At 39.4% G+C, this 27,985-nt stretch overlaps 1 protein-coding gene across 3 annotated transcripts; it reads right to left on the bottom strand.

The window, feature by feature from the left end:
* Positions 1-810: 810 nt before the first annotated feature.
* On the bottom strand, positions 811-27,946 carry GTF2A1 (general transcription factor IIA subunit 1). 3 transcript variants are annotated; one of them, XR_007509206.1, is made up of 10 exons: positions 27,482-27,946; positions 20,278-20,379; positions 18,352-18,562; positions 15,910-15,974; positions 13,675-13,750; positions 11,749-11,882; positions 10,554-10,874; positions 8,343-8,432; positions 4,831-5,002; positions 3,873-4,203 (listed from the first exon to the last, which is right to left on the bottom strand). XR_007509206.1 is itself a non-coding variant. In XM_049825950.1 (9 exons), exons 1-9 carry the CDS (start codon positions 27,509-27,511, stop codon positions 3,689-3,691), a joined length of 1,137 nt encoding a protein of 378 aa, XP_049681907.1. In that variant the 5' UTR covers positions 27,512-27,943; the 3' UTR covers positions 811-3,688. The 3 variants fall into 3 exon arrangements, 2 of the variants coding, with proteins under 2 accessions (XP_049681907.1, XP_049681908.1); XM_049825950.1 differs by lacking the exons at positions 3,873-4,203; positions 4,831-5,002 and adding an exon at positions 811-3,796 and having other exon boundaries at positions 27,482-27,943; XM_049825951.1 differs by lacking the exon at positions 3,873-4,203 and having other exon boundaries at positions 4,685-5,002.
* Between the last annotated feature and the right edge of the window lie 39 nt (positions 27,947-27,985).

Here is a 27,985-nt window from a genome sequence, read left to right as displayed (position 1 = left end):
AATTACTGCTAACTGTCAAGCAGTGGAATTATTTTCACAGACTCAATGAAGTCTACTTTAACACTCCTAATTGATCAGCAGAAATAGAAAAAACATTTATAAAAAAAATTCATTACACAACACAACGTGTTCTTTGCTCTTTTCTAGAAACTGTGCTTCAGAATCACGTATCATATTCTTGGAAATAAACTCAGACCACAATTATCACTTTAAATCATGTTTAGGAAACTGAATGATGTTCAAATACAACCTGTGAGTACAATGCAGGAACAAGGAGTATGAAGCCTCAAAGAAATGTTGTCGCTAACCAGCAACCGAGGGGGAATAAAAACATATTTTATTTAAATAGTCCAATATAAAGTTCCTTACGTGACTAAATTCTCTATTATCTCCTTAAAAAAAAACATATTTCAATTTGTTTTCAACTTAGATGTTTTAAAATGATTGCACACACTAAAACCCAAGAGAATTAGAGCAAATAAGTTGCTTTTCTTATTGAAGCACTGCAGGAAATTTACTCTCTCAGAAATCAAAAAAAAAAAGTATTGTGATACTGGCAAAACAGGTATTCTGCAAGCTGAAAAGGCACAAGACTCCCAGTTTTGCCCAGTTGCTCTACAAGTTTCCACCAGCCATCATGGTTATAATTATGGAGTTATCTTTCCCCATTTTTTCCATCATAAAAAGGTGCTCCATTATCTGTGCAAATTTTAACATAAGCCCTCTTGAAATCATTAATTGTTTCCATAATACTGAACTATTTAAATGGGGGGGGGGGAACACCCAACCAAAAAAACTATTTCCGGGGGGGGGGGGCAGAATTATTTATGAACTATGAACATGGGAATCCCTTGCGCTCTGAAAGGAATGGTTTCTTTGGAACCTAATGAAATGGTCTGTTCAGTTACATTGTTAAAACCATGATTAAAAATTCAAGTACAATAATAAAATTAAGCAAACTACATTCTTACAGCAAGCTGCTACAATAAAATGAAATTAAAACATGCTTTTTGATTTAAAAAAAAGGAACACTTGATGTAGCAATAAGAGCACAGTTTGGTATGTTCATGTTTGACTGGCTTTCCGAAAACTTCACAGGTATTGGTATTTGAAGACAAAACTTCTTATTTGAAAAACATACCATACAATTAGCTTGCAAGAGACTGTGCAAGTTCAGAAAGCTTCTAACATCCTTCAGAACAGGCTAAGCTTAAAGTTCTGCTATCCCTTAAAAATAAATAAAAAGGCTATGCAGCTTCTAGTATACATATGTGGGTGAAAAAAATCACTAAGATGTATGAAAACAAAGCGTTGTACAAGGAATCTGGGTTCCAGTAGTATAAACAGGAATCTATAGCTAAAGGGATTTTTTTTCCTTTTATTGGTTTGGTTGTGCAGCGTTAACGGGAATTTTTCTGAAGTCTAATACTTAAGACTTGTTGGTAACAGATATGGAAAAGGTGAGGGAAGGAATTAGTTGGTACATTATTGATTTCATTGCAGTTGTACATAGAAGTGTCAACAGTGGTAAAAAAATAAAAATATCTGCTTTGTTCAGAAGAAAGCAGACACCAATGAGGTTGAGATACCTTGAAGCCCCAAGCCAAAAGTGCACTCTAAGTGACAATTCCATTACTTAAGAATGAATTAGAAGAAACATCAATTAACTTTTCATAAAGTTATGTATGTAGATGGCTTACTAACAACCATATGGCTCTAGATGTAGCCTACAGGCAGTTTTAGTCTGTATCAATGAGAGCACAGGTGTACAAAATCACAGCCAAAAAAACCCTCTTTACAATGTGTTTTGAGTTTTCTGCATACTACTGAGATTATGAGTGCACTCAGAGGCAAGTAAATCAGGGAGAATGAAAATTAGTGCAGTCATTATATACTGCTAAAATACACTTGTGACTTTGTTAAATAACATTTTAGAAGTTTCATTCTCAACCATAAAAAGGTCAGAAATCATGGTTCAAATGTCTGCTTCTGAAAGTCCTCCCAATTTAGTTAAAATTATCTTTGCTGTGTCCTTTTTTTGTCATCTTTCTAAGCACCCAATGAAACAAAATTTTTTTGAAATGGTAAGCCACATGAACATTCCTTCCGCAACAGTTTCTGAAGTATAATGCCCATTCCCTCTCCTCGCTCAAAAGTAACTGCATTTCCAAAAGCACAGTTTGCAAGAATAATCTATGCATGAAGAAAAGGTGTTCACTTCTTGGGAGAGGAAGGGAAGGAGGGGGAAGCAACCTTGTTGCTTTTCACAAAAAAAAAAAAAAAAAAAAAAACACCAAAAAACAAACACACCAAAACCAACAAGAACAACAACAAAAAAACCCAAAACCCATCAACAAACAAACAACAAACAAAAAAAAACCCCACAATAAAAAAATGCCACCACAAAAACCACACCTCTGGAAAAGGCAAGTGAAAAAGTGACTACACAAGGTTTAGTGCATCCAACTGCTTGATTTTCTGTTACCAAGACAGTCTAAAGATACTCTAACAAAATTTGTGTTCTCAAAGCTGTGCAGCTCTCCATGAAATTACATGCCACCTGGAAACTTTAGAGAGGTTAACTGCTGCAGGTAACTTATGGCTATACTTTTTAGTAAAGCAGATCTTTGATTAACAGAGTTGCAGCCAGAATGTTAGAATTTTTATGTGATTTTCTATATTAAAAATTCAGTCATTCTTGTGGTCTGCTGAATTATTTGTGGATGTCTGGACTACATGTGTAGTAAGCAGGTGAAGGAATGCATCTATTATGCCATTACCTACACATTTGATTCAAAAGGTCTCCAAAGCCCTTTTTAAAAAAAAAGTTAAAAAAAAAAAATCAGTGGAAACTATATTATTCATTTCAACTCAGTGATGCTGAACCACCACCAAACAGCAAGAATATAATTAACAAATTAAGCAATCTGACTTTCGTTGCAGGGAGCTACAGGTGCTTAGCATTTTAAAAATGCAGCCCTAAATAAAAGGTATCACTTATATGAAATTAAAATAATTTTGAAATATAAATGATGATCATTTTACCATTTTGTAACTGCTAGGAACAACCACCTGTTTATGGGGAACTGAACTGAAAACAACAATTAGATATAATAATTAATGAGCATATCAGAATTAAAAATATTTTCCTTATACAAGTTATTTAAAATTTAACACCTTAATTCTTACCCTTCTGTACAAAGCTTGCACACATTTTAAGTAACATTCTGACCATCCTCACTACCAAAAGGAAGTGTTCAAAGCAAAGATTTGTACACACAATAAGCATTTTCAGATTAATAATCTATCAAAGGGAAGAGTTCCTTCAGTCAGTGGAAGAAGTATTTAAAATCTTAAATCAAGGGAAGGGGGTGGGGTGGGAAGGGGAACAAAGCCTTACATGCTAAATACCAGCTGTAGGTACCTGTATGTAGAACTGATAATTAAGGTATTCCTAACACACAAAACCAGCTCCCAGACAATGCTATAGCTGCTACAGTCCATGGCTTGCTCATCTGAAGTAGTGTCTTTGTTGCCACATTTTACCTTTGTTCCAATACTTCTGTTTGTTTATTTCCGATGTGCAGATACACGTTTTGATTGGAGTATATGTCCAAGTCTCAACCTTTCCTGCTTTTGATTTTTTTTCCTTTTACAGGGAGTTTTTTTTGTTTTGTCTTTTAAAACTTCACCATTCTGCATCCCCAATGGCTTTGGAAAATACATAATCTCTTCCGTTAAGATTCATGATGCCATCTTTGAGATGAAATTTCCATTTGTTTTTACTTCTATGAATCTAAAAACAGGGAAAAAAGTTGAACTATTACTTTACATCAGAAATAGGTAATAATGCCTAAGTAAATTACAAGGGCAAGAAAAAATGAAAATAACTATTAGACATACATTACTAAATTTCTACAAATATCTTGAAAATCAATTCTGCATTTAGCTATGAAAAAAACCCTAATTATGCATATATCAGTATTTTCTGTTTTCATTTTTTAAACCAGGGACAGCAATTGTCACAAAACCACACAAGCACAGAGGCATTCTAAAATCCAAAGCTTATAGCACATTTTTAGAGGTGGTTGGAAAGGAAGAAGAGAGGTATATCCACCTGTGCTGCTTTAATTTGATTAAATCTTCTTTGATTATGACAGCCGCAAAATTCCACTTGAAAGCCAGAAATCCCCATTTCAACCACTGTAACAGAAAGACTAACTAACATTTTAAACCAGCCCTGAAATAGTCAAACACCAAGTTTTATTATTTGCACCTATTCTGCATGAAAACTAGTTTGATTATGTTATGTATAGATAGATAGCAGGCCTATTCAACTTTCTACTTCTAATATTAAAGTTTGACTATGGGTTTCCAAAAGTTAAGTTTTGGTTAAAAGGCAAGTGGATTATTTACAAAGTTTTCAGTCTGAAAATCTCTATGGTACAAAATGCACAAGATGATATAGAATATATGTACTAGTCTTATATTCTATAATTTCTCCTCAATGGTAAATCATTGTATACAATTTACATCCCAATTCTCATTGTGAAGTGCCAAGTGAGACAAGTAACATCTCCAGTATTGGGGATGATGGCATGAAGCTTCAACTTTAACCTATAGTCTTCCCAGTTAAAATATTGCCCCTTTTAAGGCTTTGTTTAAAAGAAATTTGTAAGATTAATCTGGGAGATCAGTCCAGTTATTTGCAACAACCCAACAAATACTAGGACAGAAGAAAAAAAAAGAAAAAAAATCATAGAATGGTTTGGGTTGGAAAAGACCTTGAAGATCATCTAGTTCTAACCCCCCTGCCATGGGCAGGGACACCTTCCACTAGATGAGGTTGCTCAAAGTCCCATCCAACTTGGCCTTGAACACTTCCAGGGATCGGGCTTCCACAATTTCTCTGGGCAACCCACCCCAGTGTCTCACCACCCTCATAGTGAAAAAATTAAAAAGATGCCATTCTTGCTCCCCAGGTAGTCCAAATTACAGGAGCCTATGACATAATGGATCTTCAGGTTATAATGGATATTCCTCTTGACATAGGATAAGACAAAACAACAGTTTTATTCATATTCTCTTTACAAAAATATTCCATACAGAACTCTTCTTTCTTCATGCCTATTCCCAAACGAATACTACCTGACTACAGGAAGCAGGCTGACCACACGATGAAAGAGATCAGAGAAGATACAAGGACAAGAAATAGTTGTAGTATTGGAAGACTTAATTATCTTATGCCTACTGAGTAAACATCAATGTGCAGTACTGAGGCTGTTTAGATACAATACAGTCAAGACCTACTTTATGATGAAGCTAAATCTGGAACCTACAAACCACACAACTCTTTTCTTTGTTCAAGACAGTGTGCAGGGCTTAAGTTGGAAAATATCACCAGAGCTAACAGCAACTACGCAAGGCAAACATTTTCCCAGGGGTAATAAGTCAATAAATCCACTAGAAGAGTGTGTAACTAAATTTATGTTCTTATGTTTAATTTAAAACTAAAGGAAACTGAACAAAATTCAGTCTAAAGGTAGAAGAGTAAATTTTGGAAAAAAAAAATTAAAAAAAAAAAAAAAACCAAACCACCCCCCAAAAGCCCCCACATACTGTAAGCACAGAGCAGATAAATTCCTGCCACCTATCAAAAAAGAGCATGAGAAAGAGCAAAAGACCACCAGTACAATTAAGCAGCAGGACAAGAAGATATTTAAAGAAAGCCAAGATCTTTCAGAAAGCTGAAATGCTGTCCAAAAGAGAAAAGATTATCATAAATTTTGCAAACAAAACATAAAAATATAATTAGGTGATCTAAAAGAAGTTAAGAAAATCTTACAAAAGGCAAAAAAACAAAGAAACCCCATTGCAATTTTTCAATTTCCATCAAGGACACAATGTCTCACCATCTACTACTACTAGTGCTGTAGAAACAAACAGTAAAGTACCACCAGAACAGATATAACCATAGCACTCAATCAATTATTAGTACTATTGTTTGGTCTGTGCTCACTTTAAGCTAAAAAGCCGGTGGCAACAGAAAATAAATGAACAAGGAAAGGTCTGCTTTATATACTCTACTTGCCCTTGCAAATGGCATTCAATTAAAAACCCTCATCAGAAGCACTTGAGCTGCCATGAGGTAAGAAGGAAGGTCCTCGGATGAATAAATAACTGAATAAAGATGGGAAAACAAGGGTAAGAACACTGTTTTTACAGTGAAATGAGATCATTCCAGAAGAGATTTGTGCTGGCTGGAGTCTGCATGGTTTAAGAATTCACTAATCATCTGGAAAATGACATAACGTCACTGATGATACAAAAGAACAGTTACTGAAGAGCTGCAGAATTTTGTTACCGCCCTAACTCACTGTGTAATAAAACAGTGGTGGCATTCAATGTATATGAAGGTAGTAACAATGGAAAAAACAATTCCAACTTACATGGAAAGAAAAAATGATGGGTTTGAGTTGACAATTACAAGTCAGGAATTAGATCCCAATGTTCTAAGACTTTTCCTTGAGAACATCAGCTCTGTGTTCAGTGGGGTCAAAAGCACACATGCAGAGCATTGCTATACCACTTAATGAATTGAAGGTTCACCTGTGTTATGAATAGCTCTGATCCTCCCTCAACCTTGTATCAAATAAGAGACAGAAGAATAAAACAGATCTGGAGAATGAAAGTAAGAATAATCAAATGTTTTGACAGCTGCACAAATAACAACCAAGCAAAGTGCAGCTCTGATTTCAAAGAGATGACTGAGGAGGCTTATGATGGTCTGCAATATCATAAAAGGCACCAAGAAAGCAGAGGAAACACTCTTCTAAATAAAGAACTAGGGTATCATATGAAACTAATTAGTTAAAAAACTAGGTAATTCTCCACACATCACAGAATTCATTTATGAAACTTCTTGTCATAAGACAAAGTTTACAAGGATTCAAAAAATAATCAAATTAATTTCTGACAAATTAAGGAAAAAAATCATCTACCGGCCACTCAATACAAAGCCACTATGTCTCCCTCAAGAGACAGTTCACAGAAGGATGGTAAAATGTTTTACATGAGCATGGCTACCTGTTTGCCCTTGTCTCATTGTTCCAGAGGCACCCACCATCAGCTGTTGTAGGACATTGTGCAAGAGGGAACTCTAGTCAGAACAACTGAGTTGATCCTGTGTATTTTATAGAGACAAACTGAACAACAATTGCTTGATAAGTGATTAAGTCCTTTCAGAGCACGTGGCAGTAGAGGTTAATGATGGACACTGTTCCCTACGGAGTTCATATTCTTAACTTTTAAGAGAGTGAGGATTTCAGAGTAGTTCCTGTTCCTGTTGCTCAGCTTTAGCAACTCCCAACAAGCTTTTCTGACTGCTATTCTAAGGTCCTTCACTATCCTCACAAAATGCCTTGAAACTAACAGTTTTGGATTACAGTCTGGAGGGGACAGATGGCTGGGATGTAGATACTGATACCACTTTCCTCTATCTTAAATTCTTTGTTGAATCTGATGACAAGTGTAAGCAGAGTCTGGAAGATTTTCTAACCAAGCCATTCCTTGCAATGTAGGAGTTTTTATTCAACGAGCTTACAGATTTTTTGTCTGCTATAAAAAGGATCCTTATTCATCACAGTCCAATTCTTCTGGCATAGGAAAAGAAAGAAAATCTGCATTGAATAATCTTTCTACATACTATCTCAGTAAAAATTTGTCTGCTATCCTCTAGACACATTTAAAACAATTCCAGACATGGATGAATCCCTGCATATTCTAGGGCAAATATGCAAGAAGAAATTAGTCATTATAGAGTCGGCAAGACAGTTCAGCAGAATTTAAAGCAAAATAAGCAAAAGCATTCCAGATCACCATTTCAGTGAAGAATGCATAGCACAGAAAGAACCTTCTCCTCTGATAACTATTCTATCACCACGAACAGGTATTTTTAGTAATCAAGGAACAGGTTTCCACAAGTCTAAATCATGACTACTTCCTCCATTCACAGCCGCAGCAAATGTACAAAGTTACTTACACTAGTTCACTTCTGAGCCCAGAGGACTGACCTTTTGTTAAAGGTCACAAAAAGACATGATGAAGAAAAAGAAAATGCAGCCAAGTTTTTCTAAGCTTTACTCGTTACCAAGCGTAGTACAAACATGTCACACAAACCTGTTTTAAAAACAAATAGCTAATTCTTATATTACTGTTCACATTACAATCTTTACAGATCTACCTGTACTTAACAGTCACAAAGTTATTACTTAAAAATTGTAACTTGATAGGAAGAAGAACAGAGAAAGTAGAATTCTTGGATTCTGTTCTGTAGAGATTACCTTATCATACTGGCATACAACAACATTTTCCGTATCGAACAGTTCTTGTCCTTCCTCATCACTCACATCATCTTCACTGTTAAGAGGCTCCTGAAAGAAACACATGCAAAAACTTATGCTGTTTAGTAAGATCAGAGCTGTTACTTTGATTATTCACACAAGGCTGCAGTCTTGTCTATGAAAAACAGGACCTAAAATGCATTTGAGGTGGGCAGTATTAGGCTTTCCAGTAGAAGGCTGATGTATATACACTCTTCCTTCCTGCCCTCCATCCTGAGAAGAGATCCTTACCAATTTTATTCTGGAACTTCAGTGTCCAGGCCAGATTCTGGGCACTGCAGCCTTTTGTCACCACAACCATTCTTGCTCCTTTACTGTAAACATTCTGGTGCTTGCAATTTGTCTTTACAAAAAAATTATTATGCAGATTTTCATTTTTCTAAAGCATTCAAGCAATGGAAAGGTGACGTTAGTCACGTCACTCCTTATGTGCCATTAAAAATAGAAACTCCATGACTTATTCACATTTGATGTACCACAAACAGAAACAGACCTCAACACACGCAGAAAGTTTTTACAGGAGGGGAAAAGATACCTTCAGATGATCTTGCATACACACATACACAAAATAACTTTTCCAGACCCTCTAGAATGTATGTTCATGTCCCTTAAAAATTACTTTCATTTTTTCCTCTTTCTGCTAGCACTCTGTTCCAGCAGAAATTTCGTTTGGGGTTTTTTTCATCTCATGTAAATAACAAACATTTCAAAAGCTAAAGCAACCTTTAAATAAAGGCAAAACAACTTTTCTGAAGTCTTCTGTATAATTCTCATTTCCCACCTACTCCCAAATATGTAAGCTAAACAGGCGAGATGCTAGTGAGAGAAGAAAAAGGTGTACTAGAGGTCTTAATTCCTTCCAAAGTAACTGGTCCACTCATTAAGTAACTGCTGATGAACAAAGGTAGCAAGAATAACAGGGGATCTCTGGCATGCTGGTAATAAAGTCTTGGTATATAAAAAAATTTCCACAAGAACATTAGCATTAAGGCACTATTAAAGAACACTTAATATATAAGCATGATGACCTATACTTAGTAAGGCAACTATTAAAACATTCAAATGGACATGAATACTGATCAATATAATGGAAAAGTGATGTGAACCCAACCTGTGAGTTGTAACAGAAAAATACTGTTAGACACCACTGTAGATGTACTACAGAAAACCTGACTTAACTCCTTGACAAAATGTAGAAGTTTTACCTGCATATACTGCATGGGTGATACAGACTATGAAATGCTACTCCTCCTATTGGCATTTTAAATGGATTCTTAAAATAATTGCAGAGAACTGTGGAAGTGATCTGACAGTTCAAAATGCTGGTATAGTTTTAGCTATAGATTTAGGGAGTACCAGGTTTCCTGTCAGAGACTGAAATAACAGAACTTTTAGCTTATTAGTATCCCCCTGACCCCTTTTTTTTAAATTTCTTATTCTTGTGGGGCTTTTTGGTACAACGCATCAAAACTTAGTAAGAACCACTGGCTCAAGGCTGAAACCAAGCAAATTCAAAGTCTAAATTAAGCACATATTGTTAAGAATGCAACAAGTTACAATGAATATTCACTCTTGCTCCTATCTCCTGATTTCATTACATCAAGGTCGGATGTATTTCTAGAAGGTGCTTATAATCAAATTTGAGTTCTCAGGCTTGTTGTAGTGTAATAGAAAGCGATGGAATAGTCAGTAATGTACAGGTCAGACCACATTTATTGGTCCCCTCAGTGAACTAAATATATGGTCTCCTTTTTGTCAATCTTCGTAACACCTTGGTTTTTTATGCACTCAGTCCCAAGTGGAGCTGACTATTTCTGTTTGCTTATGAGGGTTTCATAATTTCATGGCTGACCTCTCCATAACATCAGAAATATTACCAAAGTTTTTAAAAGGGCATTCATGACAACTAACAGTTTTTGCCAAGTCTCCCACCTTCCCCAGCTGCATTTCAAGGTGGTTTGCTAATATACACAGTTTCCACAACTTCAACATGGGAAATAAAGAACTTGAAGTACATGGATAAAAGTTATATTCTTAAAATTATTGGAATATAGTATTATTTGAAGCATATAGTTTTCTTTCAAATATTGCAAAAAAATTTGAAATTAAGCACAAGCATGCTCCAGCCTTTTGAAATAATGTTAACTTTACCTCTTCGACTTGGCCATCTTCACCCCCATCTTTTTCTTTGTCTTCCTCTTCATCATCATCATAATCTTCTTCTTCATCTTCTTCTTCTTCCGACGATGTGTCCCCTGCTCCATCAACTTGGAGAACAAGTGGTGCTTGTGGTTGTGCCTGTTGTTGTTGTGGTTGCTGCTGACCAGCTGCAGGAATCTGTGCTTGAGCTGGTGTAGGGGCAGCCACTGTTGTAGGTATGACTTGTGTTTTATTTCCTGTAAACAGGATCTGCTGGGGCTGAATAATCACTCCTGTCTGCTGGGAAATCCCTCCAGGGATAGGAGCCAAAACCTGATGGAATATCATTGTAAGTACTGTGGCTGCTAAGGTAACAGACTAACGTAACCACATCACTTACAAAAAACAATTAAAGCATATCAATTTGACTTGCATTAATTAGAGAAACAAGAGTTACAAATATTCAACCTATACCAGATATATAATTTAATCTTCAATAACATACCTTCTTTCACTACTCAGTGTTCCATTTCCTGCATTTTGCATTGCTAAATCTAAGAAAACCTACTGTCTTTCCATTCTAAAACACTAGCACTACCGCCACACCTGAGTTTCAAACACAGCAGAGGATGTTTAAACTCAAGTAAAAGATTCTTTTTAAACCTTCTGTATAAAACATTTAACTTTAAACTCTTTACAAATTGTTATTGATGCTTAAACCACAGAACTCTGACACAATGCTAAATTCAATACTTACAATCTGGACACACAGCTGACCTCGTAGATGAACAAAAATACTGTGTTCACTACGAAAATAACCAAGGGCGTGTGTGTGCGCGTTTGCTTTAGGTATTTTCTTCTATGTTATGTGACACACAATTATTTTAACCAATAAACACATTTTTAAAAGGACATAGACTAGGATTACATACATAATATAATTGTCATCAGGGGACACACAAAAGAAATTTTAAACTGCAGCCAGTCAGAATTTGGCTAGAATAAAGGTGGCAGTGAAAACAACATTTCAAAATTGTTCATTTTTAAAAAACACGCTTCTTAACACAATTCTCTTTTTTTTTTTTTTTAAATATACCATTTCTGACTTTGTGTTCTATTTCAATTTGCACACAAAAATGCAAGCCTCTTTAGTAATTACTATAATTTTTTCTCTTTCAGGTGTACCTATTAAAAATATTCTCCTTACCTGCTGTATAACAGGTGCTTGTACTCCACCAGGCTGCATTTGTGGTATGACCTGCTGCTGTAGAACAACTGGCTGCTGTGGTTGAATGATATACTGAGCTCCATTTGCAGTTCTAACCACTTGGAGGATCTGGCCTGTAATAAAGTAAGTATCAAATTAATCAAATGTAGGAATTCACTTTTAAAATTATCTTAGTTTAAAAGCTTGCTTTCTGGAAGAACACCAATGACAATTAAAGTAGAGCATTTATGTTTCAATTTCACCAGTGAAAAGATACTATGCTTTAGCAGCTGTGTCAGAAGCAAAGAGCTAATAGGGTTGTTTACCATCTAAATATGATCATGAGGTATGCAATCCAAAAATAAATTTACACATGCAAGCCAAAGTAAATCCTTTAACACAGCACAGTATTTTAAGTATTAGCTCCCTCTTATGAACATACCTCATGTTTCAAAGGACAGATTTTACAGATAGAAACACAAATGGACATATACCAAAACGGGAATACAGGTTTCACACCACAAAAACTCTATCCACTGCTAACACTGTGGTATTTCCAGGGTTCTGTCAGATGATATCCTTTGCTCAGACTCTTTTCCCTCCATTACATTACAAGAGATTCCTCTACACATAACTCCTTTGCAATATTATTGTGCAATTGCCTTTTTGAAAAATCTATCCTTACACTTATTATCCACCTCTCCTTTCTATTCCCGCAATGCCTGTACTTGATTTTCTTTTATTATCCTATACTTTTCCTCACTTCACAAAATACGTCTAAGACTCACACGCCTTTGGAGATGGCCTCCAGCTCTGAAAAGCAAGAACTAAGATATAGTCCAACATTAGTTTCTCACATTTCTGATCAGAAAGAGAAGAAATTAAATTAGATAATCCTGAACTTCATACAATTCCCTCAAAAACTGATTTTATTTCCTGTTCTCCCTCCACAGCAAAATGCAAAGACCTATTTACTGAAATAACTAAGTATATCTGAAGGGGCTACCCTAGCCCCTTCTTTAAGAAAACATATTATAAATATTTGTAACTGAAGAAAAAAAAATTATGACCATAACAAATGTGAGCCACAGTTTATTCTATGCTATAACAAACATAGGTGTGCTTCTTTAAAAATTGGAAAGATTTTAATTTCTAGAACAGCTACTCATTTAAATTTTATTTCAACCATATATCCATTAAACATTCCAATGTTTAAAGCAGGGAGGTTAAGTCCCAGGTGATTCTGAGCAGACTAGAGGATTCTCTGGCAAAAGCAGCAACTGATTCTAGAGAATGAGCTTTCTCAGATCTTCCTTTACTCTCCACGCAAAATGGATCTAGAATCAAGCTTATAAAATCAGCGTAATACAAAAGTACATGAAGCATAAGATATGTTGTTCATAAAAGTAACAATTATGTTCTAAACGTACAGCATGACAGTGTTTAAAAATGACAAATCTAAATTAAATTAGCATTGCCAGCAAAATCAGAAATTCCACCGTGTGTGCTTAGCAGGTATGAGAAACCTTAAGACATTCCTCATCTGAAGTCGCAAATGAAGTGATCCTGCTCTTTTATAACCAGTCTAGTATCTGTGCTCAGATCATGCATCACAAAGCTCAGAAATACGCAAAGGGCAGAGACAGCAATGCCCATCTTCTTGCTTCGTACACTTCTCTAAAAAGTGGGGAAAACTTGCACAGAATCTAACCCACACCGCTGTTAGGTAAGAACCACAAGGTTCTTAAGACTAGCAAGCCAGTAAGGAAAAGAATCCAGGAGTCCAGTGAAGAGACTGCACTACCTTGTAAGGGTAGATGCCCACGTTCTGCTTTTTAACAATGTATAGCAGAGAGTAAAACCCAAAATTTCTCCCTCCCAAGCACCCTCAAAACCATTGTTTGATCTCAATGTTAAGACAGTCACCTGAATTTGTAAGTATCTGCTGAACAGGAGTAACGCCAGCAGGGAGAGCCAACGTAGCTGCAGTGGCTGCAGCACTCTGAAATACAAGAAAAGCTTTTTAATCACAGACATTACTGCCAGTGTTACATCTCACAACATACTGCCTGAAAATACGTACCTTTTTATTGCTGTTTACAATGTTTGCACACAGGTTTCTGCAGCTGTTGAAATGCAGGCATTAATCAACTGCACATTATACTACATATAAAAAATATTTTTTTTCTTCCTTAATAGGAATGAGACTGAAGCAGCAATCACTAAGAATCACACCTTAACCCAGCTCCACGTGGTTTCTTGGTTCATCTGCAAGCTCAGCAGTTTTTTTCTCCTCTGCCTTCTCTGCTAATCTACTAATAGAGTACAACACTGCATTGCTCACATAGCAACCTTACTTAAACTTTTTCAAAGCAGCTGAAGATATGGGCCTACAAATCTGAAGAAACATAAGGTACTGAAGCAATGATCATGTTTGCCTGTCTTGTTTTCACGAGGAGTAGTAATCAGGTTTGCACTTTTCCTCATTCTGAAAATTATTTGCATTTCAAGTCCTGCATAACACAGCTCTTTTGAGTGAACATACACATACAGTGTACTGACTGTTCACAGAATGACTAATTTTTTTCTCTCAAGACAGCTGGTTAGAAGAGAAAGCTGAAGACTCCCAATGGATAACGATTTGAACTTACAAGGAAACTGAATTCCAACACAATTACAGGAGCTCCAAATGCAAAAATCCGCATTAAGTCCTTAACTTGCAGAGGGAGATGGACTTCTCCAGAGACCTCTCCATTTCAAGGGTCTAACTTCAGCTGCCTACAGAAAAGCCTCCCTTTCCCTACCATAAAGGAACCATGGCCAATTTCTCTCTACTACTGAAAGGATTTAAACTTTATTACTGGGTAGAGCGCATGCTTCCTGTTTATAAGACGTATGATCAACCCATATTGGCTGGTCAATATAGTAGTTACAACTGCCAAAATTAGAGATCACCATGCAAAACTGAAAAGTCCTTGTCTGCATCCTCACGTCCCAAAGGCAGATGAATAAACTCTCATTACTCTCTGCCCTTCAAGATATTCAAGGTCTGTCAGATCTGTTCTTTAATACCAACTTAAATGTTTCCAATAAACACAGACAATAATTCCGGATTGATTCTGTATCTATTTACTGAACAGTAGTCTTCTGCAGTATACAATTCATTTACATTTTGACAGCAGCAGTTTTAAAAGCATGGCATACTCATTTTTGCAATACCCATCACCAAGATCTAACTGAATGAGACAGAAAAAAGTGCTTAACTGTTGGACTCGGAAGTTACAAATCACATCGAAATGGTTGTAAAACATGAAAGAAAAAGGTAGGTGTTAATGTGCTCTCGGCCTCTGGGTAAATCAGGCTATTTGAATAACGAAGTTCAGGTTCTTTTCTATAGTAAGGTCAGCAGATAATGCAGAAGTGAAGGTTAAGCAAGTTGCTGCAGCTTTGAGGAATCATGAAACTGTTTCATGTGCCTTTACCACAAAAGCAGTAAGAATGTAACAAATTCTCGTCCTAATACACATATTTAACTTTTATTAGCTGTTGTTTCATCACTTTGCAAGTAATTTTTTTTTTAATTAAGCCAGGGCTTTTAAAGCAAGATAAGATAACCAAAATTAACCTCTAGAGATAAAAACCACAAGAAAAGGGTAACTGACCAGACTCACTTTTATAAGCTATTACAAAATTAGTGAATCAAATTAACGTGACCAGAAAAGATTGATGTGAATTGCTAAATAATCTCTCTTTTGATATAAGCTTAAGTTTCAGAGTAGTTAATGTTTCTTCCTGCATCTAACAAATACAGTATGCTTGCATCAGTTAATAGCGTTGTATTGGTATATGACGAGTACATCATGGTGCAGATTCATAACAACAGTACTCCAATTTCTGATTAAAAAAAAGTTTTGTTTAAACACATCTACAGCAGACAATAAAGGTACGTCCTGGATTTGTTATCAAAACTGAAGTGCTGGATTACTATTTCTAGATTGTCAGTGCAGCAGCAAAACTCAGAAACACGGTAGACAGCTTTACCAGTGTGTCCGAAATTACTTTTAAGCATCTGATGAATAATACCAGATTTGTGTTTACTATTTAATCAAAACAACTTACATAATGACAGTGTATGCATGTATAAACTTATGCTTTTCTTACCATGCCCGACGCATTCATGTGCGGTATCAGCTTGGAATCTGGCACAATAACCTGCTGCTGAGGTGCTAGAAAGAAAAAAAATAGCATTTCATGAAAATGACGCAGTCTGCCCAAAATAACACCCAAGCCAGAGTAACTTAGAAAGAACATCACCCAAAAATCAGCTGAGCTTCATAACAAAACCAGCTACTGAGCAGTCTCTGATCTTAGTAAGTTTTACTCTCAAGACAACATACCACAGCAGCTCTGAGAGGCAATATGGCTATTTTGTCTTTACAGATCTTATTTCAAGGGCTTCAGTTACCTATTCTGACCCTAGGTACAGCAAGATTTAAAATACATCTTTGAAACTGAAGGTATTAGTGAAATGTTGATAAACTTAAATCTTACAACAGACTTAAGCAAGGATTGTTGCAAGATGAAAAGCGTGTTAACAGGATGCAGCAGTTAGTTTGAGTTAGGTCTAGTTAGCATAGCTGTTAGCGTAAGCTTATGATCTTTCTTTCACTGTCTTTCTAATGTAGCAGAAGCAGATAAAATATGAACAACCACCTGTCCCAAACAACAAAATAGTTTTAGTGTGCTAAAGGAAATAGATAGCTAAACTATGCAATCAACCTGCTGTTCACCTAGGAGTGCAAAAGTAACCAAGTCTACGAAACAAGCAGGTTGCCAGTACTAGTGCCAGTGCCAGTAAATTGGAAAATGACAGGGCAATTTTAACAAACTAATCATCAACAAGGTATTGTCCATCCAATCCTACAACCAAGGACACTTAAGAATACTGGGGGTAACACAGTTTCTTGAAAAGATTCTGGGGAGGGAAGCCCCACAACCTTGCACCAAGATCTGAGGCCATCTCTCCAACTTTAAGGGAACCCAGGGAGGGCAAAAGAGCCAAAGGAAATCTTGTGACCCTGTGCCAGGACCACACACAGGACAGCAGGAATCACCATGCCAATCATCCTGATCACTCTGGGACTGCAACAGGTTGTTCAAGGAACTATTACACCATCTCCTCCATGGAACAGGAAAGTAAGTAATTCATAAAACTGCATGTCTCTCATTAACATGCTTTGATACCCTAATTTCTTTTAGCCTCCACACTGTCATTTGGTCATAAGCCATAATATTGGGCAACAATGAATCAGTTTTAAGTGTACAACTATAGGCAGAAGCTTATTCTACCCTAAGACAGAAACAGGAAGACATGGACCTCCATATTAGTGGAGGGAAATCTGGTCAGTAGAGTCACAGCTATTCAGCTAAGGAGCCACTAGAGGTCTTGGTGACTAGACTTTCCAGACTCTGCTGACTGTAACTTAAGCAGAGACACCCAGATCATTTGAAACCACATGTATTTAGGGGTCTTAATCTCAAAATTAATTTATCCAAACAGTCAAAACTGATTTATGTCCAGCCAAAATGCAAAGTACTATAAGAAGAAGAAAAAAACCTCAAACAAACCCCAACAACAAACAAACAAACCAACCAAAACCCCACAAAAAAGCACCACCAACAGGTTCTTGTCACACTAGTTCTCTTCTGTTTTGAATATATGGCGGTTGGGTTTTGGGGGGTGGGCGGGGAATGGAATCAACTCATAACTATCACACCTATAACAACATAGGTTCTGATCCATGAAATCCAATAAAAAGACTGAAGTCTGCAACTGACTGCCACAGATAAATATGTTTTGCCACAATTTTAATAGCACGCTGAAAACTCAAGCATTTCACAGGTGGCAGATTTGTTTACACAGCATATATGCAGTAAAATCCATTAGTATTTATCTTACTTTCCAAACAAAATTGTAAGTGGTGAAAATGTTTCTCTTAAATTATTGATGCAGAATACATAAGACAATAATTACAAGAAACAATACTGTTATGGCTAGCTAAAATATACCTTGAACATCCACACCTACAGAGCATGCAATCTTTTAAGACCACAAAAATACTCAGCCATTATGCTTTTCACTTGAAGCTTGTTCTAACATGAAAAATCATCTCCTACATATACTCGGACTGTTAAACCACTATTTTTCACATCCTAGCATCCACTTATGCTAAACAATAACATTTTTTAAAATTAATTTGCTCCTAATGACATTACTACCTCATGACTAAATTGTCAACTGCATATGTATATTGACTTGAAATTACAAAGCTGCTAATGGATTTTGGACAGAATCTGAAAACGTGAAGAGAAGAATTCAGCTTTTCCAAAATCTTCTGAATACTATGACTGACACAAATACAAAGATACTTTTTGCCAAGACAGCTCTCTTGACCCATTAAATAGAGGCAAGTAGAAACAAAGTTTAACATAAAGACACAAAGTTATCCATCAGGTAAACATCCTGCCCTAGATTTAGAATATGTAAAGGAGTTCATCTAGTTTGAGAGTCTTCTGCCAGAGAGATTAGAGAGTAAGTCTGACCTTGCTGAGACGCTGGAATAAGGACCTGTTGTGGCTGAGACTGCTGCTGCACAGTCTGCTGTGGCTGAGGTTGTGTGTGATGGTGGTGATGATGATGCTGCTGTTGCTGCTGTTGCTGCTGTTGCTGCTGTTGCACCTGCAACAAAAGTTGCTGCTCTTCTGAATGGAAGCCATCTACAGCCTTGGACTGCATCAGCTTGTTTTCCCACAGCTAGTTTGGAAAAGGAAAGAGAAATCTCTGTGTATGATTTTTACTCAGCAGGATTTCTAACAATATAAAGACAGTACTCAAAAAATCAAATTTGTTTTCACTGTTTATCTTCTGCAGTCTACTTAGCCCAAAAAGCCCTTGGGCAAATACAGACTGAAGAGATAACTCCACAGAGGTAATGTTTTAAGAAGAGGAATTAAATATCCTTTAAGAATTGTCAGTCCAAGCTTAAGCTTTAACATTCTTACAAGTGTGGAAGATTTGTAACAACCCTAATAGAAGCATAAATAGAGATAAACTGGTAACTTTAAATTAGCCTTCAAGTTTTCACTTCTCTACCCTTTCTTTCTTACCTCTTTAATCACAAAAATAATTCTTTATTACAGTCATTTCTTCTTAGAACTGCTCAATAAAAGTTGCTTAAAGACTATTGCCTCATAACACACTTCAACAGATACTACCAGTATACCCAAGATAATGCCTCTGTACAAGCATTTACACAGTTTCTACCACAATATCAAATTCAGCTTCTTCAGCCCCTCAGTTCTTGATGTCAGCTGACATCTCCAAAGAAAAGCCATAGATGCAAAAAAAAGCAGCTCTTGCAAAGAGACAGCAACGCAAGTATTCCATAATACACAGAGTCAAAAAGACTACAGGTAGCCAGAACTCCCAATTTCAAATCCTGCTTAAGGCTCCCAAAGCCTTCACCTTCAATACTTTGTTTTCCTTCTTGTGTCTTTCCTCATTCAATCTTTTCTGACATCGTAGGCGGAACATATCTGTGACACAAACACCAAGGTGCTTTTCTTATAGCACTCAGCCCATTTCCACCAAACCAGGTCATGGTTTCATGGAAAAAAGTCTTCACCTGTTTCTGTCTAGCCAAACTCAAAATTTCTTTCCCACTCCATCCATTTTTTAATACTTCAAAAATACCGAGAGTTCGGGACGTCCCGCTTTCTGAAGAATTCCTTACACAAGAGCTAAGCAGGCACCTACTTTCCCAGTTTCCTTTTACTTTTTTTTTTTTTTCCCCCCCCCCCCCCCCCGTCTTTTCCCTTTTAAAGTGCTTCTTTTACTCAAGAAGAATTTGAAGAAAGCTATAGGAGACCCATTAGAGCTCAGGTCAACATCTTGCTTTTCTTTTGGACTCTCGGTAACAGTTTAAACTTACCGCATGTAAAAAAATTCTGCATCTGAGAGCTTCAGCAAAGTGTGATGGACACAGTGCAATTCATTATGTACCACTCCCCCAAACCAAGACTTCTGCAAACCACAAACCATGCGTGCAAAAATCTGACAACGCATCTAACAACGCAACTCCTCTTTTTCAGGAAGACAAAAACATCAAGCAGAGCAGGCGTTTTATTTTTCCTGCAGAGAAACCTTAAGAATTGCCTGCCTCTAAAATAAATATATTCTCCCCTTTCTTTTTTAAAGATAAAATGTTTCAGGGACCAAAATAACACTGTGAATTCAGATGCCTGCTGTTTATGTCAAGTTTGACATGCCAGATTAGGGAAAGTAAACAAGGTAAGCAGATCTCTCCATACAGCAGTGTAATTCAAATGATACGGGGCTACCAATATGCAGATTAATACAATGCTTGGCTAACTAAAAATTAGTATTTTTACTGTGCACAACAGCAAGCAGATACAAAAACCAATTGCTGTATTGGTCTACCAAAAAAAACCTTTTAAGTCGCAACTTACTGTTTTGAGTTCCATAAGAACTTGTTCATCCACTCCTTCATCCAGAAAAACCTCTCTGACATCATTGATGACATCTTCAATTACAGACCTGTACAATTTAGGCTTTAAAAAAAAGAAAAGGTAACTAGTCGGTGTTGTTTCAAAAGAAATTTATCACTTAATGTTAAAATAAGATTTCCCCCAACAAAAAAAACTCTGAAAACTGCATTACAGAATACACTGCATGTTTCCCAGTGACTAAAATATCCAAGGAGGTATAAATCAGCAAGAACAGCTCAAATAAGGTGAAAAGGGAAAGGACTGCTCACTATCTTTTGTGACATATCCACGGCACAAGAGTTTTCAAGCCACAAGGAGTGTAATTCAAAACAGAGAAAAGAAGATTGTTTTCCATTCCCTAAATTTGTTTCCTGCTTGCCAATGTACATACTGAATATGCAAAAACATTTGCACATGTGCAAAATATTCATGTCAAAGAACATTAAAAGTTCAAAAGGATATTAGATAAATACAGAGAAGAGAAACTTGTTAGCACTTGCTAGTTCAACAGGAACCAAATATGGCTCAGAATGATCTCGAGCTGAAAAAAATGTTGAAGGCTCAAAAAACTGGAAGCATTCATGTGAATGTCCTGTTCTTCCTTACACATCTGTTTACAGAAACTATCGAAGACAGGTTATTAGGCTAGACAGACTTCTGTTTTCAATCAGTACTTATGTTTTTACATTAGAAATTTTTCAGGTGGAAATACTACAAATACTTTCTTACTCTATTACACTGATTTCATGCCTAAACTGTCAACAATGAAGTGAATTGTCAATTCACTTTAGGTTGCCAAAAGAAGTTGTGGGGTCTCCATCCCTGGAGATACTCCAAAGCCATCCGGACATGATCCTGGGCAACCGGCTCTAGGTGACCCTGCTTGTGAAGGTGGGTTGCAAGATAACCTCCAGAGGTCCCTTCCAACCTCAACCATTTTATGAATTTTAAAATGCAGGTACAATTTTAGAAAGAGAATATAAATACTTAACCTTATCAATTAAAGCACAAAATTTAATTCATAGGACCATAGGATAATTGTACTATGCACATGCTGTACCTTTTAAACAGTACAGCTTGGACCTCTCTACATACATGTGAACCTCAACGTTACTTTGGTTGGGTTTTAAATATCTAACTGCAAGGTAGCACCACGAGCTCTAAATTAGGGTTGATCAATCTCCAGCCTGTGAATAATATGTACTTCACTGACCAAGGCTGTTCCTTGGGCTGATGGTAGACCATTTTTAAACTGATCTGAAACGGGCTACAGCTTTCTGTAAGCTGACACCTTCCTCCACCCCATGTTCCATGACTTCCTTAAGCAATAAATCCCAAATGACACAGATAATAATTCTGTGCTTGTGCAGTGGGTTTGGCACCCCAGGAGTGCTGTGCCTCCAATACACACACAGAAAAGAAAACTTGCACCAAGCACACACAGTGCTGGAACTACACAGATTTAATGCACACACTTGAAACATTTATTTTACGCATTCGCAGTTGCTTAATGCATCCCAGAAGTATTGAATTTGTTTCAGATATGCTAAAGATTATATGGCACACATGTTACGGAATTGTTATGCCTATGTTATGGAATAATGGAGGGGGAATGGCAGCACATGATTTATTAGTCCAGGGGAAAAGAAAAAAAAAAAGCAAAAAAAAAACCCAACAAAACCCAACAAACCACTCTGTGTTATTGACCACACATCAATATTTTGGCAAATGGCACACTATCAGCACCCTATTTTTGTCTTCATTTTGCATTTCATCGGTTTGCCACTTTTCAGCTTTATAACATGCTGCTGCAAATCAAGTAGCTGAAATATTAGAATTCATCCTTTTGTTACTTCTCTCCAAAAAAAATTTCTGGTCTCAAGCAACAGGGTAAGTTTGCCATCCTTGAAAACCACGTTTACAGCACCTGTGTCAAAAACTTAACTTCTTCAAAAGACACAAAACATACCAGACTACTTGCAGATTTTTTTCTTTCAAAACAATACTGCATGCTCACATATCCAGGCTTCAAGTACAGCATTAATTGTGCTTATAGAGACATTTGAAACAGACTGTCAAAGCCAGACTACTCTTGAGCACTAGTATTTTAAATCTGCATAGTGAGGAACTTAAAAATACCAAGCATCATTAACAGGACTATTTTCCACTTAGATTTAATTCACAGCAGATGCAAAAAGACATTCTACTTAATAACATTAAGTCCTATTATTTCTATAATGAAACAAATTGCATAAAGCTTATACAATTCAACTAGCACAGAAATGCTACTTAACCTATTCTGTTTATTGTTCCTTACTGTTTTAAAAGCATCTGTTTCTTAATGCCAAAAGCACATTCTGCAAATAAACATGCTTAACCTCTGGCATGCAAGTTACTGTACTTAAGTCAAAAGAGCTACCTGTATGTCTGAAATTACAATCAAAATTCCTGCAGCATGGAGATTACTTTTTTGCCTTAAATCCTCCTCTCCTTAAATCATCTATTAGGTCCACTTTTTTCTAATAAAACACATTTTACAGAAACAGGCCCTAATAATTTCCACTAGCAGTTTCCTCCTCCTATCTCCACAGTCAGGCATTTTTGTAAGGTTTATTCACAAAGCTTCCTCAGTCTATAAAGCCTTAGGAAAAAATGTCACCATTCACATCCAACAAACTGACCCTACAGCCCAACAGTCCGCTTAGGAATGTTTCCTTTTTCCCCTGTGTAGTGAGGGAAAAAAAAATTTCAAACAGCAGGATACTGGTTTCTAGTATCCAGCATTAGTTTAGCAAGAGAGCAGAAAGGCAGGTTAAGAGCATAGATGTTCACTCCAGTGTTGACACAGCGTCCTTCTGCACAACTTCCAACAGCCCAACCAAGCAGCTAAGCCCCCCAACAGACAGAAGCACCACAGGGGTGCAGTGAGCCTAGTACCATGCAGGTTAACGAACACACAAGCAGTTTGTACGTGCATGTATCTCTCTGCATGAGCCACACAGTGCACTGGATCTAAGATGGGTCAGAATTTTGGACGCTGTTCTGATCACGCAGTATCACAATGTATGATACACTCATGGCTATATGATTAGAAGGAAGTATCCGCATGCTTATGATGAAACAACATCTGCCTGATTTTACCTATACATGTTTACATAATACTCAGAAAAATCCTGTCCAGTTGAAAACTTTCTCTTGTGTACACTCCTACTGAACATCCAGCTCAGGTGGATGCAACGCCTTCCACAGTGACAGCAGCAATGCCTTCAAGAACCATCCATAGTGGAATTTTGAAGAATAACACAGACCGCTCTTTTCCTACCTCAACAGAGGCAAATCCAGTAAAATGACAAAACAGCCTTAAGCCCTGGTCTTTAAAAGGAAGCACACTGTATTGTTTTAGATATACACTAAGTGTCAGCTTTAAGCATTATTTATAAGATGCTCAAGCTGTTTATACAAACCACCTAGGACTCTGGAGTTGAATGACAAAATTATTTTCATACACTGTTTACTAAAAAAATAAACATGAGAATACAATTACTGAACAAGTCTAAAGATGGGATAGCAGGTGAGTTAAGCTTTCCAATAAATTTCCACATTCAGTCAGAGAAAGCAATGAGAACATAATGGAAACTTTAAAGATTGCTATTAAAATAATCATGCTTTCATCTGGTTTATATTAAAGTGCCTCCCTCATAAAGAGTACACTGCTGTAAACTCCAAGCTCTTAAGAGCAAAATACTCAAATCACTCTTCAATAAACACTATTCCAAACACTTACTATAGATTAAAGACAACAATTAAAATTCCTGATTTATTAGATACAACCACAAACATATAGAAAAGATTTGAAATCTAGTACTTCCCCCTCTGGGAACATAAGGAAATGATTGTACTTCACTTTCTCTGTGCATCTTGTAAAGAAAACTCTGAGTGTGGTGAGACTGCTACACAGGCACAGACACTCCAAATCAGAGGAGCAAGCTATTTTAAGAAATGCCACATGCCTTTGGGGGCTTACAGTTCCTACATTCCTTCAGTTTCAAGGGTACAAAAACTGCATCTCTTTGTAATTATTACCACAACACTTGGGATTTCAGCAGTTTGGGTTTCCAATAACCGACACATTATGGAGAGATATACCACGGCACGCTTTGTGCATTTGACAGCAGTTTGTTCCTGGTTGCTTCTGCAGTTATCCCTGAAATGTCACTTATCTTTCTCCTCTCTGTGCAGTTACAGCTGGAAACTAGCTGTATGACAGCGAGAAGAGTGCACCATAAAGGTAACTAGTTTTAGTCACAATTACATCAAAGGTGTGCACAAAAAGTAACACGTATAACCTACATTGTAAGCATTAAAAGTTGAGCTTTTTTTTTTTTTACGTTGTCATGGACTTTTACAAATAAATTACCTTTGTCACCTACAAAATCTTATACTGCCTATAACTGTTAATGTCTTATATTTGTCCTTTATTAGGAAGAACAGATTTTAGCAATTCAGATTTGACCGGATGCTGACATGATATTATTGACACATTAGGCTCAAAGTCGAGCTTCCTAAAGTTATCACCTGGTTGCCATATTTCAAAATGTTCCTGTTCGTCTTTGGTAACCCTAGGGTAAGCGTCGCAATCCTTGCTATTGAATGAGACCTGACTTTGTCAAAGTTGACCATGCACTATCGCAAGGTTTTACTGCTTAATTGAAAAATAGCCTAAAGCATACCTATTTGAAGCAGGCTCATTTTAAGCTTGGCTTTTGCTATTCCAAACGCAATGTTCAGTCACAGAAACCTTCCAAGAGAACCCTACAGAAGTTATGCCAGTGCAGAAACACAGCCAAGAGTAAGCAAGTCTTAGTAAATTGTTCAAAGATATTCACAAGTACTCTGAAGATTATTCAATACATATATACGTCTATTTTGCTATTCAGTACTAACTTGGTCAAAAAAGAGAAGCAAACCCTCTAATTTACTATAAAGAAATAGATCCTTTCCTGCAATCAAAAAATAAAGCCAGAAGTTTATAAACAGGAGTACTACTAACAGATTGAGATCACACACATTCAGTATGCATCCTACTGAGTAACAGCTCCAGGTGTAATGGCTGACTACTTTTCTAAAATTTTCTGATACAAAACCTGACAAAGTAGCAAAGCAACGATGCTACTTTGCAACTACATGACCCTAACCCACAGGCATGTCTGTAAAATTTCATATTTGGAAAGGAAAACTAGGATGCTTTGCATTTTCTTTTGTGTACTGCTTTGCAGTATACCAAATACTGTAATGAAACCAGGTATTAGTGAAAATTCTAAAACCTTTGCTCTGCCTGGACTGTAATAAAATATTTGTACACTTCAGTCACCCGAAACGCACAGAAATCATCAGGTAGTATCTGCAGCCCACGGCCCATAGACAAAGCTTTAATATTAGCATTACTTTTAGGGCAACAGCTGTAGTCAAACCTTGGCAAAGCACCATAAAATAAGTACCACATCTCTCCTCGATGTACTGGCTGGGAACCGTTTACACTCTACTTTCCCCACCCGGCAGAAAAAAAACTACTTTGAAGAGCTTACGGGAGCACAGGAACGTGTGCTAGCTGTATGCTAGGGACAAAAAAAAAAAAAAAAAAAAAAAAAAAAGGGGAAGAAAAAGGTAAACGGCTTCAGACGCGGGAGAGGATGAAAACTGTCTTTGTGCAGTGCGTAAAAGCAAGGGCAAGTCCATTTGCACCGGCCAGGAGACAGCCCCCGGCCCCCCCGCCGGAGCCAGCGGCAAGCACCACCGCTCCGCCGGCCGACGGGGACGGGCGGCGCGGGGGGACGGGAAACCCGGCGAGAGCCCAGCCGGGATCCGAGGGACAAGCCGCCCGTCTCCCAGCCTCCGCCGCGGACGCATGCACCTCCCAGCCCGCGCTCCGCGGCTCGCTCCCTATTTAAAGGCTGATGTGGTGTTTAAATGGAGAGGCGGTGACGTGGGGCTGGAAAGCACCTTCCCATCCTAGCTGAGTCTATATTAGAGAGCGGCAATAGCTCTATATAAACAGGGCAGCCACAGGGAGGAGGAACACAAGGAGCAGGGAAGCAGAAAGGCAGGGGGAAGCCATGATGGATCTGAGAGCCACAAACAAGGGGGCCGAGCCCGCCGCCGGGACGCCGGGTTTGTCTCCTCCAGCGCTTCGGGGCGGGGGTCGCGGCCGGGGGGCGCGCAAGGGGGAGCGGAGAGGAACGAGAGGAGAGCGGCGGCCGGGGGGGCTCGGTGCCTGCGCAGGTTGGTGTGACTGCTTGTTGCAAACCTCTGTGAGTACAAGTGCAGCAGCGAGCCACCCGCCAAGGTGCAGAAAGCACGAGAAGGGAACGGGGAGGGGGGAGAGGGTTGGGGTGTTGGGGGTTTTTTTGCTCTCTTTTTCAAATAAATACTGCCTCGCTCGCCGGAGGGAAGTTGAGGGCTTTCGCCCGGCTTAGCCGACCCGGCCGGGCTGGGAGAAGTGCTTTTCAACCATCGTCTCCTTCTAAAGCAACATAAAATGGCTCCAGCGAAGCCCGTCCGGGCTCCGCTGCCACCGACACCACAAAACCGAAACCTGGCTCGGGCGCCGCTTCCCCTCGCCCCGGGACGGCGGCGGGCGGGAGGCAGCGCCCGCGCTATCCCCGCCGCTCGCCCCGACTCTCGCCCCTTCCCCGGGCGGCTCCCGGCGGCGGCGCCCCCCGCCCGCCCTGCCCTTCCCTGCCCTCCCCGCCGGACCCCCAGCCGGCGGCGCGGCCCCGGCCTTCCCCGCCCGCCGGGCCGCCCCGCCGCCCCCGGGCCGCCGCCCCGCGCCCCCCGCCGCCCCGCGCTCCCGCCTCCGCTCGCTCCCCGCCGCCGAGGCGGCCGGCGCCGGGCGCCACAAGTTGGCTCCCCGCCGCTGGCGCTGGGGGGGGGGGGGGGGGGGGGGGGGGGGGGGGGGGGGGAGGCGAGGCTGCCCCGCGCCCCCCGCCGCCCCTTCCCGCCGGGGGGGGGGGGGGGGGGAAAGGGGGCCGGGACCGCTCGAGGCGGGCGGCGGGAGGGAAGGGAGTGCGGGGGAGGGGGGGGGGGGGGGGCGGCCGGCCCCGCCGGGCCCCTCCGCCCGCGCTGCCCCCCCAGGGCCCCGCTCGCCCCCCCCCGACCCGGTCCTTACCACGGGGTTTGTGTTAGTCGAGCTCGCCATGTCCCGAGCCCCCCGGGACGCCCCCAAACGCGGGGGGTGGGGGGGGAGTCGCCCCTAAAACAATAAACCTGCCCGGCTGCGCGCCCCCCCAGAGCCCGCGCGTCCCGCCCCGGCTCACGGGCAGCCCCGCGGCCTGGCCCGGCCTCGTTCGCCGGCCCTGGGGCTGCAGCCGCCGCCGCCAGCCGCCCGCTCTGCCCGCTTCGCCCCTTTATATAGCGAGAGCCGAGCAGCTGCGCGAGCGGCCAGGGCGAGAGGGGGACGCGGGCGGGGGGGGGCAGGCACCGCGAGAGCTGCGTGCGAGACCGCGCCGGGCCGGGCGCCGTCACGTGAGGCGCCCGCCCCGCCGCCATGACTACCGAGGCGGAAGTAGCTGCGCAGGGCCGCGCGCCCCTGGCTCCCGCGCAGCCGGGCCTACCGAGGCGGAAGTCTGCGCGCACCCTCGGCCGGCGGCGCCGGAGCCCCGCCCCTCTTCGC

Source organism: Accipiter gentilis, chromosome 22, assembly GCF_929443795.1.
Source record: "Accipiter gentilis chromosome 22, bAccGen1.1, whole genome shotgun sequence".
NCBI classification, from domain to species: Eukaryota; Metazoa; Chordata; class Aves; order Accipitriformes; family Accipitridae; genus Astur; species Astur gentilis.
Note: the sequence above shows the minus strand (reverse complement) of the source record. Positions and strands in the feature narration are given on the sequence as shown.